This window comes from Aspergillus mulundensis, assembly GCF_003369625.1.
Source record: "Aspergillus mulundensis strain DSM 5745 chromosome Unknown scaffold_18, whole genome shotgun sequence".
NCBI lineage: Eukaryota > Fungi > Ascomycota > Eurotiomycetes > Eurotiales > Aspergillaceae > Aspergillus > Aspergillus mulundensis.
The window spans coordinates 160,856-178,970 of NW_020797906.1; the positions used below are offsets into that span (position 1 = coordinate 160,856).

Genomic DNA, 18,115 nt, shown 5'->3' on the forward strand with positions numbered 1-18,115 from the left:
ACGACGCCGAGGACGAAATCAAACCCAGCAGCCAACCGATACCAAGACGGACAAGGAAGTCCCGAGAAGGTTTATTACCATCTTGGTCGATCTTCCAAACAACAAAGCCGTCAGGCGCCATTTCGAAGTAATTCTCGCTCTCACTGTGGCGAGTTCACAAACAACCGGGAAGTTGCCAGCATTCCAATCTGATCACCCAGAGGAGACAATTATGTATCAAAGTTTACATTCCGCAGAGGCGTAACTGAAACAGGAGAACGTGAGGTTGAGAAACTAGTGGGGCAATAAACACTGCTGCTGGGGTCTGCGAGTGCTCTCAGGGACTTTCGCTTCTTTTCGTGGTAGCAGCACATTACCACTGTGCAGCATGATGCCGGGGCCATAATGGTTCCAGTCATCCAAGGTAGCTTGCTTTTTAGGATATCAAGAATATTCCCGACACCAAGCTCCGTCCGTTCACTCCCACAAAGTCCAGTGGTAGAGTCTCGCCGTGGCCGATACTCATTGCCTCATTGCCAGAGTGCGCATCCTTCCGCCTTAGTTACTGTTTACTGCAGGGACCAGACTAGTCGATCAATCTCTTTCCCTGGGGATGGCGAACAAAGAGTATTATTGCGTGAAGACAGGAGAAGGCGGACAATGTCCGAGTGGAGGTCAACCACATTATTCTTCTTTCATATGGTGTTGGTCTACTGTTGGTCGCAGGTCTGACAAGAAACCTACTCCTCACTATCAGCTATGCAAGGTGATCTTCTCAGCTGGCCAAGCATTTCCACAACAAGGCACATACTCATATGGCGCCTGGTGGCCTCGGACTCCTGAGACACTTTGAAATTGAGGCTGAGTGAAAAGCGTGATGAGGGAAAGATGATGCAATTGAGTCACCGCCACAAGTTTGACGCTGAACGAATGTGCGTGTCAAATTCTGCGGCTTGGAAGCTGAAGCAAGAGCGCAAAACGGACATATCTTGTAAATGGCCCCGGGGTGGTACTGCAAGCACCCGTGCATGTTTTTCTCTGCCACACAAGAACATGGGTGTTGTTTATGACTGTGTAATGATGCAAGAAAGGAGTTTTAAATCAAGACCGTGAGAAACGGCCTTTGCACATTTCAAAGGGTAGCAGTGTATGATGACGAACCCTCGGTGAGGTGCAGGTAGACTATTTGAAAATCCCAGCACCAAACCTGCTACATAACAGATTCAATATCCAGGGTTTGTGCAAAGTCTCCATCCAAGTAGCATGCTAGCCTAAGCTGCTGACAATCAAGACAATCGCTCTGGCGGAGCAAATGTGCGATTGCGCCTAAAACGCACCATTTCTCGGCGAGATTCATCCTTGTTCTGATCATCCTTGTCATTGTTTGTTAGACCCAAGTCCAAGAGGTCTGGGTGTTTTTCCAACGAGTCTCTAGACAGAAGGAGACTCGGCATACGTTTGTAGATAAACCAGACAGTCGATTCGCAGAGTGACATCCAAGAATTAAGGAAATTGATTATATTCCCAGTTTCCATACGCCCTTCGAGCCAGTCGTTTCCCTTCTGCAGATAGAGCTTTGCGGAAAGAGCCATCGTTCAGGGCAGACTCGGTCTCCCATCTAACTTTCTGAGAGCCTTCATGGTCTTCTTTGTCCTACACATGGCGGAAGATGGAGACAGCAGACAAATGGAAGTTGGTATTGATGGGAATAAGTAACTCCAGTTCGATGAGAATATCCTAATAAGCGTGGGCTGGAGGATATATTCTTCCCGCTCGCCGGCCAACATCACGTTTGTCCATGTGTTGAGCGTCTCGTCGGAGTTGGCGCCCTTTGGGACGATCGTCGAGAGGCAAAGCGCAGGGTGTCCGACTCTTTCGATCAAACTGAGGTTTCTGTGACCAGTCAGTACGGGCAGAACAAAGTATTCGGTAAGAAGCACTTACGGATCATTAATAAAGCTACGAGTCATATGTTACGCGCCCCTGGAATTGTAAAATAGCATGAGTGAAGCAGAATGTGCTACAGCCCCTCCACCAACCAGGCTAATCAGCTCAAGGGAATCGCTAGATTGCAGCTGGGCAGCCACTTGATTCGATGACCGTTTCTCGCTCGGAACTTTGTTCTCATATACATGGCGTAAAGCCGCAGCCTCAGATAGTGCGGATGTTTGTTGGCAAACTCCTGGATCAGCTGGAGGCGCTGTCCGAAGATGGGAAACTCGCCACGCGCCGAGTGCGTACTCCACGAACATATCATTTCTCCAGAGCCTGGCTCTGGTGTTCAAGCACGGGATTGCAGCTTAGATAGTGCGGATGCTTATTGGCAAGCTGCTGCAGCTGCTGGAGCCGCCATCCAAAGACGGGGAGGTTGTCACGCGCAGAATAGGTGTCCCAGTCTCGTTCATGATAAGCGTCTTTCCCATCAATGTGATGATGCTATGCCGAAAGATAATCATGCTCATTACCCGCAAGCGTGGCGAGCAGATACATACGTCTTTTGCGTCCATGTCGTTTTCTCGGGACTCTGTCATGTGGTGTAGCATGCTCTTGAAGAGAGCCAGGCCTCTTGGTCCGTCACAGGGACGAACAGCCCCAATAGCATTGATCCCCACGGTTCTTGAACGTGGGAAGACAACGCTCAAGAAAGATTTGCCACAACCTAGTAGCAGTGTAACAAGTCTCAGTCAAATTCGATGCTGCGAAACGATGAGAGAAGCTGACATGAGATTGACGTGCAACGTTCTTCGTCATCGTAAGGCCGAAAACTTTGTTCGACAGGGAGACACGGAGACAGAGAACCTCCCCTTGATCAGTGTTCTGACCAAGCACCATGGCTGGAAGCTCGTGTAAGGGCAGCCCTGTCGCTTCAGGATTCGCTTCCCTGTATCTTGATTACTTTGGCGACAGACAAGCTCAGAGGGCCGAAGCTTGCATGGTGGCTGATGAGCACGCATACTGTACCGCGGCGTGGCCAGCGAGCCATCCTGCAGCTACCTTCGCATTGTCATATATCCTGGGATGTCTCCGGCATCGTTGAATCATGTGTGCCTGAGAATAAAGGATGACATTGAACTGTTATTGTTACTTCGTGGTCAGAATTCTGCTCGGGCTCCAAGAGAAACTATTCCGAGGTATCTGTGAAGGTCACTTACAGGTTCAGCATGCCTTCCTTACACAATTTGCGATATTTCTGGGCTTGCACTGCTTGGATTGCCTCCAAGAGAAATGGAATGTAGCTCGGGTCTAATGCTGGACCTCATACTGGACGGGGTAGTGAGTGACTTGAGGCTGAGAGATGCTTGATTAGAAAGTGGACGGCCTGTTAAGGGGAATCAATTAGGAACTTTCTGCGAGTACGGCATTGGAGAAGGGGTATAACATACCACGGGGAACCTTCTAGCGAGTAGTTTGCCACCGATACCACGACCATAGCAACATCCTGCATCGGTTCTGCAGAATATGATTACCATTAGGCAGTATGTGTTCGGCGTCAACAGGAATAAATACCACGATGTCGCCACGGCGAGATAAAAACTGGGATTCGCGCGCCATGCTCTAGTCGTCCCGTTTGGGCTGGCGGGACATCAACAGTTTTAGCGCTTGGATTCCAATCGGGGATAAAACCGGCAGGCGGATATGGAGATGTAATCAGATACAAGGGACTCTGGGGCTCGGGCAGCAATGGTATCGAGCAACACAATGAGCGCTTATTGTATTGTCCCAGGCCTGGATCAGATCAGCATTGGTCCAAAGTAGCTCCATATCATATTACCAATGCTGGGTCAATGGAAGAAGTAATTCACAAGAGCACATACCCTAAAAGAAGATTCAAATCACTGTACGCCACCATTTGACTTAATTAGCCATTGTAGTCGGTCGTCGCGAAAGAGCTACCCAAAGGCCCAAGGCGATGCAGATGGAGACTGCAAGTTGCAACGTTCCTTCACTCGGCATTCTCGGCTCTGGCTCGCTTGGCCGGACGCGGCAATGGGGGACTTGCATGGAGTAATACAACACAACTTGTGCTGCTGGCGTGGGCATGCTGCGGGAATATTCATCCGTTAGTGATATCCGAACTTGGGGTGATGTCTCGGGGGAATTGAAGAGGTAGCTACCTGGAACAATACATAGTATACTACATCTGCCAATGCGCCCAAAGTGAGCTGGGATGCCGTCGGCAATACGGAGTACCTTGATAGCATCCGAGAGTAGTGCAAGGCCAGGAATGCTTTGCAAGGGCTTGGTTTGAGATCAAAAACGAGGTCCGGTCTATCGTGATTTCCGTAGTGCTGAATTTGGACTCAGGCTTGCTATCTTTGGTTGTGTTTGCATTGAACACTGGCTGAGTAGTAGTGTGTGTCTTCGATCAAAGTTGAGTAACAGAACAAAGGAAAGCGCATGTCGGTGCTCAGAAAAAAATCCTCTGGGAGAAGAGCGAGAAGTGTAGAAGAAATCTGGGCATGCCTCGAGTTAAGACGCAAGTAATTATTATAGGCCACATTATATATAGAAACGGGGTTGTGTGAAAGAGAAGGGGAGAGCAGTATATAGCAGAAGACAAGGATACTTTGAAGATGACAATTTAAACGAGGATTGGGTTCGAGATAGCAAATCCTCTTTTATCAATGCCTGAAAAAGAGACGCGATCTCCAACCACGACGGTTGATGATCTGCCGACAAGGATATCCTGATCGAAGTGCAGTGACCCCGTTTGTCTGAGGAGAGGTTGGGTCTGACCTGCATGGATGGAAACATGATACAAGGACCATCGCTCGAGCGCAGATCGAGTCGTTGGAAGTCGGCTTCGATTAATACTAGGCTCGAATTAGATACAGACAAGGACTGCTGCTAGTGGCTCCAAAATAAATCTCACGAATAGCCTAACCCACCTCCTTCCCGAATATCAGTAAGCCTTTCTCAAACGCAGGTAAAGCGTTGGAACGGAATCGCCGCCGAGTGCTCTCCCTAGACTAATCTTTTGGGTCACCGTTTGGTCGCGCGGTCTGGCTGGCTTGGGCAAACGGCTGACGACAGGTGGCAATGTAGGACATTGTCGGACACCAAAATTGGGAGTATGCGAATTCACCCAAGCATCAAGACTCTGATGCGTTTGATATGACGAGTTCTCCAAGCCTCATGAGCTTGTACTATTCCCACTGGCCCGTTGCTGTTCCTGGTACAGAGCAGTGTAGTACCCAGCATAGTACCACGCCATCATGAGGTTCTTCAGCCCCTCGTCTTGAGCTGAGATAGCCATTAGCCCTCATTACAGTATATTCAAATCCAAGCCTCGACTTACTTTGGGGGAGAAGGGGATACGGCATGGTCGGTGCTTGTGTTTGAGCAGTCCCAGCCGCGGCGTCTTGAGGTTGTTTCACCTCCGCAGCCACATCCGGTGCCTGTGCCTGTAGCCGTCAGATCAGCCATCATTAATTCACCATCGAAAAGTACCATGCACAAAAGAGTCATACCTGCGAGACGTGCGTCTCAACTGCAGCGGCAGCTGGCTCATAAGCATCCGCGTCCACGTCAGCCATGTCATCGTCCTTCTCGACTTGGGCCCAAGACATCGATGGACCCGCCTCGGCCTCAGCAGCCGCTTCTGCCTCCCTCAGGACATCTTCAACATTCTCGCCTTTGGCGGCGATGCTGTGATAGAGCTGTAGCGCAATTAGCAGACTGTAGTCACGTGCTAATGAGGTAGGGTACCTTGTATTCTTCGACAGCTTCATCCCAACTCTGGACGAGCGCAGAGTCATCCCAAATCTCCTCCTGCGTCAGGGCCCGACCGGTGCCCTTGTTCTTCCCCATGACATCTACAGTTGGCGACCTTGAGGTGTAGGAAGCTGGCGTGTTAATGGGTGGAGATGGCAGGGAAGGCGGAGCACTTTCCACCCTCACCGCCTGGCTTTCTGCAACCCAAAAATAATTTTCAGCAAAAAGTTTCCGCTCGGTCAAATCAACAACCATTCATCTAGTGTCTAATAATGGCTCCCGATAAGAAGGACAAGAAGCGCAAGGGTATGTTGTCTCCGAATGCCTAATTGCTGTTCGTTTGCTCATTGAGTCTAGCTGTGGCCGCCACCACCGTCGACTCTCCCGCGAAGAAGACGAAAAAGGTCGAAGCCAAAGCCGCTGAGCCCGCCGAGAACCCCAAGTCCATCCTGAAAAAGAACAAGACCAAGGGAGCTAAGGAGAACAAGGCTTCGAAGCCCAAGACCGATGGCGATGCTCCCCGATCGATCAAGCCTCGCAAGCGTGCTGCGGACTACATGAGCGACGAGGAGAGCGAGGAGGAAGTTCCTGTGAAGAAGGCCGACAAGGAGACCAAGGCCAAGCCAAGCGCTAAGAAGTCCAAGAAGGAGGATGGCACCGCTGCGCCTGTGAAAGAGAAGTCTGGAAAGAAGGCCAAGAAGCTTGAGATTGTGCCTAGCGATTCCGAGGATGAGGAGGTTGCACCAGCTGTGGAGGAGAGCGAAGAAGAGGATGACCAGACTACCGCTTTGATCCGAGGCTTCGAGAGCAGCGGCGACGAGGACGAGTCCGGAGACGAGGCCATTGACCCCGACGCTCCGGTTCCCAAGATTCCCGACTCGAAGAAGGCCAAGCGCAAGATTCTCAAGCTGCAGAAACAGAACAAGGCCGAGTCTTCAGGAAACCCCGGTGTTGTCTACGTTGGGTAGGTTTTCTTCCTAATCCTACCCTCCGCCGTTGCTAATCACAATTCAGACGCATCCCCCACGGTTTCTACGAACACCAGATGCGCGCCTACTTCACCCAGTTCGGCGAGATCACCAAGCTCCGCCTTTCCCGTAACCGCCACACCGGTAAATCCAAGCACTACGCCTTCATTGAATTCGCCTCCGAGTCCGTCGCCAAGATTGTCGCCGCCACAATGGACAACTACCTCATGTACGGTCACATTCTGAAATGCAAGTACGTCCCCAGCGAGCAGCTGCACCCTGAGCTGTGGAAGGGCGCCAACCGCCGCTTCAAAGCCACGCCATGGAACCGGATTGAGCAGAAGCGTCTGAATAAGGGACGGACCCGTGAGAAGTGGACGAAGAACATCGAGCAGGAGCAGAAGAGGCGTCTTGCCAAGGCGGAGAAGCTGAAGGAGCTTGGATATGAGATGCCGCTGCCGGAGCTCAAGAGCATTGATGAGGTTCCTTTCCAGGAGCCCGAGGAGGAGGTTAAAGCTGTTGAGGGTGAGCAGGAGGCTGAGGCTAAGGCTATCGAGGCCCCCGCTGAGCCCGCAAAGGCCGACGCTGAGAAGACCGATGATACCCCGAAGAAGTCGAAGAAGGAAAAGAAGGAGAAGAAGAAGGCCATCGCCGAGGCTCCCGTCGAGTCCCCTAAGCCCAAGGCGGCTGCGGCTGCCTCGCCTGCTACAAAGTCGAAGAAGAAGTCCAAGTCCAAGTCCAAGGCTTAGACTCTCATTTCCGTCATTGTATATCGCAAAATGGCTACTCGTTAGGGTTCATAGGAGTAACGGTTCTTTTCCTCACACCTGGCATTTTCACTAAAGTCATCCTGTTTTCATAAACGCACTCTATAGTCCGGGATTTCAAGATTGCCTACTTCAAGCTTTTCCATTTAATTACCTTAGACCTCCTAGATGCCGCTTGCGCTTTGTATTATCCGGAAATCAGTCAGCTTAGCCCCAGCCTCAACTTGAGACCAACCATATTCTACAACTGGGATCGTCCACCTCCAGACCGATGGTGGCTGAACCAGGCACAAGCGAATCGGCAATCGGGACTCGGACACAAAAGCAAAACAACATTAAACACAAATGACCGACGCTGAAGTATTCTGGTTGCAACTGTGATTACGTCCTGGAAGCCATATTCGCGGCTACACATATCCACTCAATTTATGCACCCCGTGGCCTGGAATAAACCAAGGCTTTGAGAATCATGCACGCTACATCTCCTTATGCCGTTCACCAATTTGAAATGATTATCGGACAAATGCCGTACAAGTGCGCGTCTTACTCCGCAACCTCCGTCACTGGGATATTTACTCCGTATCCCGCGAATATATGACGTCTCCTACCTGAGCGGAGTTATGCAAGGACACAGCCGAGGGCCGATGAACCCGGATGAGGAGGCAGATAACCCCTCAGATATACGGCCTGTAAGACCCCCGACTTCAATGCCATCTATTCCAGTCAAGACACATTATACAGAATGCGCGCCGCACAATTCTACGCCGCCGGCGACGTCCGCGTCGAAGACGTCCCAGCTCCCCAGGAAAGCACCGACAAAGTCCTAATTGAAATTGAATGGTGCGGGATCTGCGGTAGCGATCTGAACGAATACATCTTTGGTACCTAGAACTATTCCTATCAACGTGATGGTCAGCTAACAAGGACAACAGGCCCCTTCGCAATCCCCTCCCCGCAATCCGGACCACACCCACTGACAAACGCCCTTCTCCCCGTGACAATGGGCCACGAGTTCACAGGCCGAATCAGCTACGTCCCAGACTCGATATCGCACCTAAAGAAAGGCCAAGCGGTCGTCGTGGACCCGCGCTACTACTGCTCCTCCTGCACGCCCTGCTCGCAAACCGCCACGAACAGCTGCGAGAAGATCGGGTTTGTGGGCCTGTCTGGGGGCGGAGGTGGTCTTTCCGAGGTTGTTGCCGTTAAGCCGGAGGCTGTGCATGTTCTTCCTGAGGATGGGTCTGCGAAGGTCGATCTTGCGGCTGCGGCGCTGATCGAGCCGTTGGCTGTTGCGTGGCATGCGCTTAGTCTTTACCTTTCTATTGCGCCGTACCAGAGTGGTCTGGCTGATGGTGAGAATGAGGATCTGAGCAGTATTCCCGTGCTGATCATTGGCGCTGGGCCGGTTGGTGTAGCGATGAGCTATGTCTTGCGCGCTCGGGGAGCAAATATAGTCTATGTTTCTGAGATGTCCAAAGCGAGGCGGGAGACACTGCGTGATGCGGGGATCGTCACGGAGATTTTTGACCCCGCCGAGGTCGATGTCCCGCAGATGGTCAAGGCATTGACGGGGGATGGCGTCAGCGTGGTCTTTGACTGTGCTGGTGCTCAGCCTGGCTTCGATTCTGGCTGTCAGAGTTTGAGGTTTAGGGGTGTCTATGTCAATCTGGCGGTGCCGAAGGCGCCTGTATGCCTCTTTTCCTCGAGTTGAATTTGATGATGGCTCGCTGATTTTCATTAACAGATGACGCTCCCGCTCGCTCCGTTCCTGTGGAAGGAGATCATGTACAAGTGCTCGCTGGCTTACAACCAGGACGACTTCAAGAGTGTGGTCGAGGCATTTGTGCTTGGTTAGTTTTGGCCTACCCTATGTTTCCAACCCAAATATTGATAACAGACAGGCCGCTTCCAAGGCGTCGAGAAGATGATAACCAGACGCCTGTCACTAGAGGACATTGTCGAGCAGGGCTTCAAAGAACTCATCAAACCAAACGACCACATCAAGATCCTTGCCACGCCGAAGCGCGCGAACATCAACGGCAGTATATAAAATCACTTACCTATGTACCTACACCTTATAATACGCCCTAGGAATGTTATCGTAATAAGGCACAACCACCAAGTCCGGATCATCCGTCTTCCCAACCATGGCCTCTGTGACAGGATGGACGGGCTTAGAGTCGACGATCAGCTCAATGCAACCCGGTCCTTGCCCTTCTAAAACCTTTTGAACAGCCCCTTCCATCTCCTCAACCTTCTCAATCCTAACCCCTCTATTTCCCAACCCCCCAGAGACAGCCGCGTACCCCGTAACAGCCGACAGCGAGCTAACGGGCCTCGCCGGGTTCAAGTCACCATAAACGAGCTCCTGTCCGTTACTGCTCATGCCCCAGCAGTAGTTGTTCACAACGATCGTGACGACATCAAGACCTAGCCGTGCGTACGTGTCCAGCTCCATGAAGTGGAATCCAGCGGACCCGTCGCCCTGCACATTGATCACTTTCGTGCCAGGACATGCGACGGCAGCGCCGAGCGCGTATCCGAACCCGTTCCCTAGGAATCCAAGTGCGCCCGTAGACTTTAAGATCACGCTGGGGTTTAAGATCTGGGCGACACCGTGCGCCCAAATGGCGCATTCGCCGCCATCCATGACGAGGATGGGGCTCTTGATTTGCGTGGATAGTGTGGTAAAGAGGATTCTGAGGGCATGGTGCGGGTGCATGCGACCAGATGATTGGGTTAAGGGGTCAGCGTCGAATGGGGAGGGTAGGCTCTGGATAGATACTGCCTTTTTCACCCAATTTGTGTCAACAAGACCACAATCTCCAGCAGGTCCAGTGTCAAGTTGCGCGTTGACGGCCGCAACAAACTGTCCAACGTCCGAGATGATACCCAAGTCAACAGGCAGAGTCCGGCCGATCTCGCCGCCGTCAACATCGACTTGAATGAGCTTGCATTTCTCATGTGGCGGAATAATTGCTCCGCTGCGACCGGCCAGGAACATACCCGTTCGTGCGCCGAGCAGGAGAACCAGGTCCGGTTGGAGCGCTTCAACCGCAGAAAGCAGAGCGAGAGTGTCGGCACGACCGCCGTAGAATTTACCCTTTGTAACTAGATCCGAGGAAAGCATGCATTTTTGGGTGTCGAAGATGGGGATGTTGGTTTGGTTCGAAAATCGGAGTAACTGCGTTGTTGTCTGGTTAAGTTAGGGTTGGTTAGCTTGGTTTGCCCTAACTGGATTCAACGCGTATCGTACCTCCTCGCTTTGCGCTCCACTCCCAATGATTACAACCGGTCTTGTCGCAAACTTGAATAGATGCACTGCCTTCTTTACTGCCTCGACGTGCGGGCCAGGTGCATAGGAACGGGGAGACGTAATTGAACCCCAGGAGATCAGCTTTTCATGGACTGGAGTGAACAGCACGTCAATCGGAAAATCGAGTAGTACCGGTCCTAATCCAGTCAGCACCCATGCTGTAAAGCAGATTCCCATGACATTAGATGTGTGGATATGGGCTACCAACCTGGCGCGCCAGCCAACGCCGTCCGGACAGCTAGACTAACCAACCGCGGCGCATCCTCTGGATTCGTAACGCGATGCGCAAACTTGGTCAATGGCCTGCTCACAACCACCTGATCGATAATTCCCTGTAGCGAATTATTTTCGCTATCCCGGAGCGGCGGCGACGAGGTTATCACTAGGATGGGGGAGCGATCTGCCAACGCCGAGGCGAGACCGGGAATGCCATTCGAGAACCTAGCGACCTATTAGTTCCCACACTGAGGATAATAAACTAAAGGTGAGTACGAACCCGCTGTTAGCTGTAACAAACGCAACCCCCAGTCCCCGGGAGACCTTCGCATACCCCTCTGCAGCCTGTACCGCTGCTGTCTCGTGCCGCGTATCGACGAGTTTGATCCCAACGCTCTCGCAGCCCATGAGAAAGGCATCGAGGTGCCCGCCATGCAGTCCAAACGCGACTCCTATGCCGAGGTGCTTGAGCGACTGGGCGAGGAGGTCACCGCCTGTTAAGGGGCGCGTGGTAGGGTGGGTGAGAGAGAAGGGCATTGTATTTTCTTGTTGGTTTCTGGTATAGTTTGGTAATGGTTCGAGCTTTGTGGGGAGACTTGGATGGGATGGGTTGATATAGATCAAGGTAGTAAAGGTGCTTGGCTTCTTGAGGGGAGCCGAGGATACGGTACGGGCACTGCCATGCGTGAGGGGTGCGGGGTTGGTCAACCCTCCCATCTCTTTGACTAGATGCACCTAGGAAGCAACGACAGTATACATGCAGAGAACATCGGGGCTCCTGCGTCATGCCTGGGATGACGTAGGTAACTTGCTAGATTACCAGTTGCGTCGGGGATTTTCTTCTTCCACGTAATATGGGATGAACATTCTGATATGTCTATAACAAGAAAAGGCGTATCTATCACGAAAGCTAAAAGGCCTACACAGTCAAACTAGATAAGAAAGTGACCACACTTCCAACATCCTCCAGCGCTGCAGCATGAGCAAGTATCCCGTCAGGTCGCAGTACCATCACTGCGCCCCTTCCAGGCGAGATGGTATAGGCAGCATGAGCCGACTGGTCTTGGTCAAAGCAGAGGTAGCCAAGCCTGGGAATGCTGAAGAGTCTGTCGCCCTGGGTAACGTTTTGTGAGACGATAGTCAAGAACCGAATCATGCCATCGGGTAGGGCAGCTGCAGAAGCACTCAGCTCTTCCACTGCTCTCGCCAGAACTGCTTGTGTCTCAAAAGGCATTCCAGCAAAGATCACGACGGACCATTGGCCGGAATTCTTAGTCAGGCTAAACAGACGAACCGGCAGATGCGAGCCAGGGGGGTATACCAGGGCATCTGGAGCTCTCCAGCCTGCGGTAACCATACCGGTAGTAGAAGCCCTATTGATCACGTTCTTTTCGTAGTGGATGCCAAGTCCGATAGAGAACTGGATCGTCTCGTCAAGGAGCTTGGTGAAGAGCTCGTTAGCATCGGTGTACCGTCCTTTATGGGAGTCTGGAATTTGACCGGATATCACGGCAGAGAAGGCCTTGTCGAGCTCGATGAGGCGATGCGCCGCCGGGCGGCGTTCGGTATCGTAAGTTTCGAGGACAGTCTTGTTATACCAGCCTTTGATCGCACCGCCAAGCTTCCAGGCGAGATTGACTGCGTCGTGGACGCCAGTGTTCATGCCTTGTGCCGCTCCTGAAGAGTGCGTGTGACACGCATCGCCGGCCAAAACGAGTCTATCATTGCTAATGTAGGTATCGGCGACACGTTGATTGATACTGTCTACAGGTCAGCCAGGCTTATATGATTTTGAAGGGGAAGGACTAACGTGTAAAGCGTCCACCAGTCCACACGCTCGAACTCCAACGTAAATGGTTCCATAGACTTGACGGCCTCTCGTTTGGCATCCTCTTCTGTGAGTCGTCCCCCATACTTAGCGAGCATCTCCTCCGTCATGGCAAATCCAATGCGCTTCACGCCGTGGTCTAATTGCACCCAGAGCACGTTGCCGTGGTGCTTGGACTCAATAGATGCAAATCCTATATCCGCATCGGGCATGTCTGTCTTGAAGCGGCCATCGATCCGCACCCATCTGTGGGAAGTATGTTCGCCTTCAAATGGAATATTTGCCAGACGTCGTACCAAAGAGTGGCCGCCATCAGCGCCAACAATATATTTGCTGCGAACTCAAATTAGCTTTGTAGCCCAAAGTCAGTGGTTTCTGAAGATTTACCTTTTTATGACTGCAGTCTCATCTGTTCTCACATTGCGGATTTGCGACGTCACTTTGTAGTCGTTCTGGCTCTCATGATCAATCGAGAACGACTCCAGCTTCCAGCCAATGTAGGGGTTGCCACCCAATTTTCGGTAAGCCGCACGGATAACCTCCTCCGAGTATTTTTGCCGGATGTTGAGGCAGTAGTCAAGGTAGGTTCCATGCATTGCTTCAAACATCCTGTGCCATCCGCGAGAAGTCACACGTTGGCCGTCCTTGAAGGTTACGCTGTTCCGACCAACGTAGCCAATCTGGTTCAGATCATCCAGCAAGTCGAGCTGATCAAGCATCTCGAGGGTTCGAGGGTACAGCGTTGTTGCACGGCCGTACATGGCTTGCTGATCCTTATCGTGCTGCTCTTGAGGATTATCAGCGTAGATTCAAGCGATAGCATAGTCCACCACCTACCAACCAGAAGAGATGTCACTCCTTGCCTTGCAAGACTGTACGCAACAATCAAGCCGACTGGACCACCTCCAGTGACAAGAACATCGGTAGTGATAGGTTGAGACATTGTAGTGAGGGAAGAAATGAATATTCAACAGAGCATGAATTGTAGACAGGAAGGAATATGCCGTTCGTTGGAGGCCGTTTTATACTAGTTTCCCCCGGAACCATCGGGTACACATTGCAGAGAGAATCAATAAGCTCTTTCATTCATTGGATCAATTTGCCGCTCAGGAGGGCCGATTATCCATTGAAGGTGTTGTCAACTGCTGAAGGATACTATATGGTATTGTCACATCAAGTATCGGATACAGCTCTGTGGCCCATCCGGGTGGTAAGGCTGCGTATCGGAATGTAACGGCAGGTGGGTCAAACAACGGCATGGCTCTGCCGGATCAGCAGCTCGTTAATAGCTGATGTCGAACCAGGACCAGTCAAGAGCGACGTTGTCGAGGTTAAGATCAGCAAAGAGACTGTCAGGAAAAGTCCCATTCGCCGTCTCATCCATATTGAGCTCCGGTGCGTAGTTCCCGCTAGTCTGAGCTGCATTTTCGTTCCAGCGGTATGGCTCTACTCATTAGTCCAGGCAGCCCACGCAAAGATGATATCTTACCAAGCATTTTCAAGCACTTGGATCTAGTGTCGCTCAAGCTGTGCGAGCATCGCTCGGCCACAATGCTATAAGCCTTCAGATAGTTCAGAGTCCGTTGACATTGTTCCCAGGCGGCATCCAAGCCATTTCGTGTGACGGCCTCTACGGCCGCGCTATTGGTTTCGGCAAGGATGAGTACTATCCCTGCGGTAAAAGTGTCTGTGGTATATTAGCACTGAGACCCAGAAAGCGACGTGTAGAATCGCACAAAAAACGTTGTAGAACCAAACGCTTGCCAAATTAGTGCTACATGTTTCGTGTACTAATCCTATTAGCTCAATGGCAGTCCGAATGCATAGTACTGAGCAGTTGAGGACTAGATTGGCGTATATTCCAGATTCAGATGTTCCCGACTGATGTTCATAGTATGTCCTTTGCTCTCGCCTTCGATCAAGCGAGTGAGAGAAAGCAGGCCTATATGCTAAAAGCTTGAGATACAAGAACCTTCCCATGAGATCAGCGGGCCTCTTCAAGCAAATCACGTACTATGTTTCACTCACCTAGCTTTAAGTAAACATCTTTCTCTCAACAACGGATCTGGCTTATCCCCTTCCACTACCTCCCAGCTCAGCGGCTTTGGGATATTGGCTCGAAAATCATCTAGTTCCAGGTCAATTTGTGTGATGGATTGGAGCTGTCGTATAATGCGCATTTTCTTCCGAGCAGCCGGGTCTAGCGTAGATGGATCCGTCTGATCCTCGTAGACTGTATTGTGCATCTTTTGCAGAAGTTCATGGAGCTTCAAGGTAGCGATAAACCACTCAACACGGGAAAATATACCCGGAGGCTGTTCACAGGACGCGACATCCCCAACCAAATAGCAATCGTCCACTGCCGCGGGCAGTGGAACAAGTGAGTGCTGAGATGTCATTGCCGGACGACCGAGCATAGAACTAGCCGCTCTATGGGTTCGTCAGCTTGGCGTACACGTGTGTATACCTGCTACTCACAGGTCTAACATCCGGCATCCATGCCAAATTCGCCTTCTCATCTGGTTTGAGGCGAATGACCGATAATCATCGCCAGTGTTTGTATGCAAACCAAGCCCCTGAGCCAGTCGATATGCGGTTCCGATGGCATGCCAGCACCGATTGGGAGTCTGCGAGCCCTGGAGGTAATGGGAGTTAAGGAGGAGGACCTGAACCAGGGCCAGATCACCACGCTCGAGGTAGTCCACGTCAAGCGCCGGTTTGGAACGACGGAAGAAAGCTTCAGACGTTGTTTGCCGATCAGCACCCATTATCTCTGAAAACTGGCATCCATGGGCGAAGATGATATTCAATCCGTAATAAAATGTCGTCCCACTGACTGCAGAGTCTCCCAGCCCTAGTCCAGTGTTCATCGGAGTGCTCGTGTTGTCTCCAGGCATCCAGATACGCTGGTACAATGAGAGAAAAGCCACTTTGTGAACAAAGGGATACAAAATATGAATCTTCGAAAAGTAGCAGTCTACAAGATGATCGGCCAGCGCTCGAGGGGGAAGCATGTCCAACGAGATTTTCGTATACCCATTGGTCCTTTTGTCAGACGGTGTCTTGGCCGTATTATAGACCTGAGGTGGCTCTGGTGCGAGCCCTTCAGGTCTTAGCGTCTCCTGCAGCCGCTGGATGAATGCTACTGCCGAAGAGTCACCAAAAAATGCTTCTCCTGATCTATGACCATCATTCAGCGGACGGGCAGTGAGGCCCATCGCAGTGACTTCGGGCTCGAATACGTCTTCGGCTGTTGTTGACTCTCGTATCCTGGGACTGGATGGATTTACATCTTGCCCATCGCCGGCGCCTAGGCTATGTAATCTAACCTCGCGTCAGACATAGTAGCCTCAAGTCTCCATCCGCCACTCACTCGGAACTCTGACCATGATCATCATCGCTATAGCCGCACTTCTCTCGGCGGCGGAGACAGGTACCACAGTCCGGCCGAACTCCGTCACAGCGAATCTTGTGAGCTCGACACGGGTTACAGGCAACACCTACCCTTCTTCGTTTCGCACTGTGACCGAGTGGATATGGGCTATTTGAAAGCATTGTGGTCGAACACTTCCTATACAAAAGATGCTAGGGGCCAAGGCCAACTCAATAAGGGAAAGCCGTGCACTATCCCGGGTGGGTCCGCCCTAACCCAAAGCCAGTCTAGCCTCATCACATGACAGATATCTCCACCGTCTTCCATAAAATTTCCAACGCGCACTCTTTTCCTTCCTCTTCCCAACTCCTCGCTCAAAGAATCGCATTCAAAGCTCACACACAGAGAGCTTCTCAGCTCTTTCCTCTTCACCCATGAAGAGAATTGCTTTGGGAGAAAGTCCCCGGACACCCTGTCTCTCGCCCTAGGCGTCAGACAGGCAATGCGGAAACGCGCCGCCATAAAAGCAATTTGATAGCGGCTTACTGCCCTATTCCCTACCGGTTGAGTTCTATGCCCGACGCACTCGTGCGGAAACAATGGTGGTGTAGGTCGCTGCCGGAGAGGGGTTCATTGGGTTGCCTTTCGTCGTGTTTGGATAGTCATGCGATTGCTCGGCTCACTTCGGTGGCTGGGTAACTCAATGGGGCTCATTCTTGAGGCGAGGAGTTCATTTCATTTCTTATCTTTTGGGTCTGTAGCTTATTGAAAGCGGTGGCTGCGCGAGAGTGCGGTTGCAGATGCTCTGTCGAAGGAGCCGGACTCGCTCCTCCCCTCATTATCCCCCTTTTATTTTCCCCATACCTTTCGTGTGGTTCATATGATGATATACCAATCATAGAGTCAAGCCCTGAAATCCCTACTACGGTAGAGGGTTGTTGACGATAAACGATTGTTTCTTATCTGACGAACATCCCATTGCATGTCATGTTACCTATAAAATTTCTACCTATCCAATGCAAGAAGAAACATTTCATACATCAATCATCGCATCTTACTAGCCGTAGCCGGAACAGCTTGCGCTCTTCCCTTGACCTGTAAAGCCATCCCAGTGATAATCTCAGCCATAACCGAGACAGCCGTCGCGCACACACTGTTCCAGACCTGGACGCTCACGGAGCCCTGCGGAGCGCGAGGGAAGGCCAAAACCCATTCGACGGGGTAAGGGAACCAGCCACCGGGGAGTTCGAAAACAGGCGTCTTAGAGTATCTGAATTGGATGAAGAGCTTGAGGCCGGTCGTGCTGAGCCATCGGGCAATTTTGACGAACCAGTCGAAGGACGATTTCTGGGAGGAAAGCTTCTGGTCTATAAACAAGTGAACCAATTAGTTCCGCTGAATCTCTTGTATGTAATATAGAAAGTTTGTGAAGGACACTTACTCAGAGCCTCATAGTCACTTAGCGCCTTGTCATGTCGGCGCCGCAGCTTCGCCCACTTTGCAAATTCATCCTGCGAGCTGGTGTTGTTCATATCCCGCTTCAGCTGGACGACCTCGCGCTTCAGCTTGCTTTGTTCCTGGGCGGTGCTGTAGAGCGACGTTGGGAGTTTGAGGTAGAGGTGCCATAGCTGGGGGTTGTGTTAACTGTGTGCACGTCTCAAGAGGGGTGAAAACCAGGACGGGCGTACCAGGTTATCAATGGTCGTTGCGCCAATCGTGTTGACAAGGAAGATGGCGATATGGAGGATAAATATCGTCCAAATGAGGGGAATCATGGTTGCAGCCGTCAAGTTGTAGAGGGTCGAATTCGACTGGGTTTATTTGTGGAAGCACGAAATGAAAACGAGAGAGCAGAAGATATAACCGCGGGGCCAACGAATAAGTCGCTGTAGGCAAAACGCAGCGGACTGAGGATGAAGCCACTGGTTCAACACGCAGTCACAGCTTGCAGCA

General features: G+C 51.5%; 7 protein-coding genes across 7 annotated transcripts; 2 read left to right on the forward strand and 5 right to left on the reverse strand.

Annotated features, from left to right (window-relative positions):
* Nucleotides 1–5,113: 5,113 nt before the first annotated feature.
* DSM5745_11035 (uncharacterized protein) lies at nucleotides 5,114–5,790 on the reverse strand (the record flags this gene model as incomplete). Its single annotated transcript, XM_026753051.1, has 4 exons — nucleotides 5,114–5,223; nucleotides 5,279–5,384; nucleotides 5,451–5,639; nucleotides 5,689–5,790. 4 exons carry the CDS (start codon nucleotides 5,788–5,790, stop codon nucleotides 5,114–5,116), a joined length of 507 nt encoding a protein of 168 aa, XP_026598374.1.
* Nucleotides 5,791–5,966: 176 nt separating this feature from the next.
* DSM5745_11036 (uncharacterized protein) lies at nucleotides 5,967–7,411 on the forward strand (the record flags this gene model as incomplete). The annotated part of the gene is made up of 3 exons (XM_026753052.1): nucleotides 5,967–6,000; nucleotides 6,052–6,658; nucleotides 6,709–7,411. The coding sequence occupies 3 exons, from the start codon at nucleotides 5,967–5,969 to the stop codon at nucleotides 7,409–7,411; spliced, it is 1,344 nt and encodes a 447-aa protein (XP_026598375.1).
* Nucleotides 7,412–8,171: 760 nt separating this feature from the next.
* DSM5745_11037 (2,3-butanediol dehydrogenase) lies at nucleotides 8,172–9,479 on the forward strand (the record flags this gene model as incomplete). The annotated part of the gene is made up of 4 exons (XM_026753053.1): nucleotides 8,172–8,310; nucleotides 8,362–9,116; nucleotides 9,174–9,279; nucleotides 9,331–9,479. The coding sequence occupies 4 exons, from the start codon at nucleotides 8,172–8,174 to the stop codon at nucleotides 9,477–9,479; spliced, it is 1,149 nt and encodes a 382-aa protein (XP_026598376.1).
* A 25-nt stretch (nucleotides 9,480–9,504) lies between these two features.
* DSM5745_11038 (thiamine pyrophosphate-binding protein) lies at nucleotides 9,505–11,498 on the reverse strand (the record flags this gene model as incomplete). Its single annotated transcript, XM_026753054.1, has 5 exons — nucleotides 9,505–9,516; nucleotides 9,576–10,625; nucleotides 10,686–10,903; nucleotides 10,954–11,186; nucleotides 11,242–11,498. The coding sequence occupies 5 exons, from the start codon at nucleotides 11,496–11,498 to the stop codon at nucleotides 9,505–9,507; spliced, it is 1,770 nt and encodes a 589-aa protein (XP_026598377.1).
* Nucleotides 11,499–11,880: 382 nt separating this feature from the next.
* Nucleotides 11,881–13,732, reverse strand: DSM5745_11039 (Pentachlorophenol 4-monooxygenase; the record flags this gene model as incomplete). Its single annotated transcript, XM_026753055.1, has 4 exons — nucleotides 11,881–12,721; nucleotides 12,772–13,122; nucleotides 13,177–13,576; nucleotides 13,627–13,732. The coding sequence occupies 4 exons, from the start codon at nucleotides 13,730–13,732 to the stop codon at nucleotides 11,881–11,883; spliced, it is 1,698 nt and encodes a 565-aa protein (XP_026598378.1).
* A 339-nt stretch (nucleotides 13,733–14,071) lies between these two features.
* Nucleotides 14,072–16,178, reverse strand: DSM5745_11040 (fungal specific transcription factor domain-containing protein; the record flags this gene model as incomplete). The annotated part of the gene is made up of 6 exons (XM_026753056.1): nucleotides 14,072–14,235; nucleotides 14,279–14,476; nucleotides 14,526–14,548; nucleotides 14,818–15,219; nucleotides 15,268–16,099; nucleotides 16,163–16,178. The coding sequence occupies 6 exons, from the start codon at nucleotides 16,176–16,178 to the stop codon at nucleotides 14,072–14,074; spliced, it is 1,635 nt and encodes a 544-aa protein (XP_026598379.1).
* A 1,028-nt stretch (nucleotides 16,179–17,206) lies between these two features.
* Nucleotides 17,207–17,937, reverse strand: DSM5745_11041 (guided entry of tail-anchored proteins factor 1; the record flags this gene model as incomplete). Its single annotated transcript, XM_026753057.1, has 3 exons — nucleotides 17,207–17,529; nucleotides 17,604–17,790; nucleotides 17,851–17,937. The coding sequence occupies 3 exons, from the start codon at nucleotides 17,935–17,937 to the stop codon at nucleotides 17,207–17,209; spliced, it is 597 nt and encodes a 198-aa protein (XP_026598380.1).
* Nucleotides 17,938–18,115: the final 178 nt, after the last annotated feature.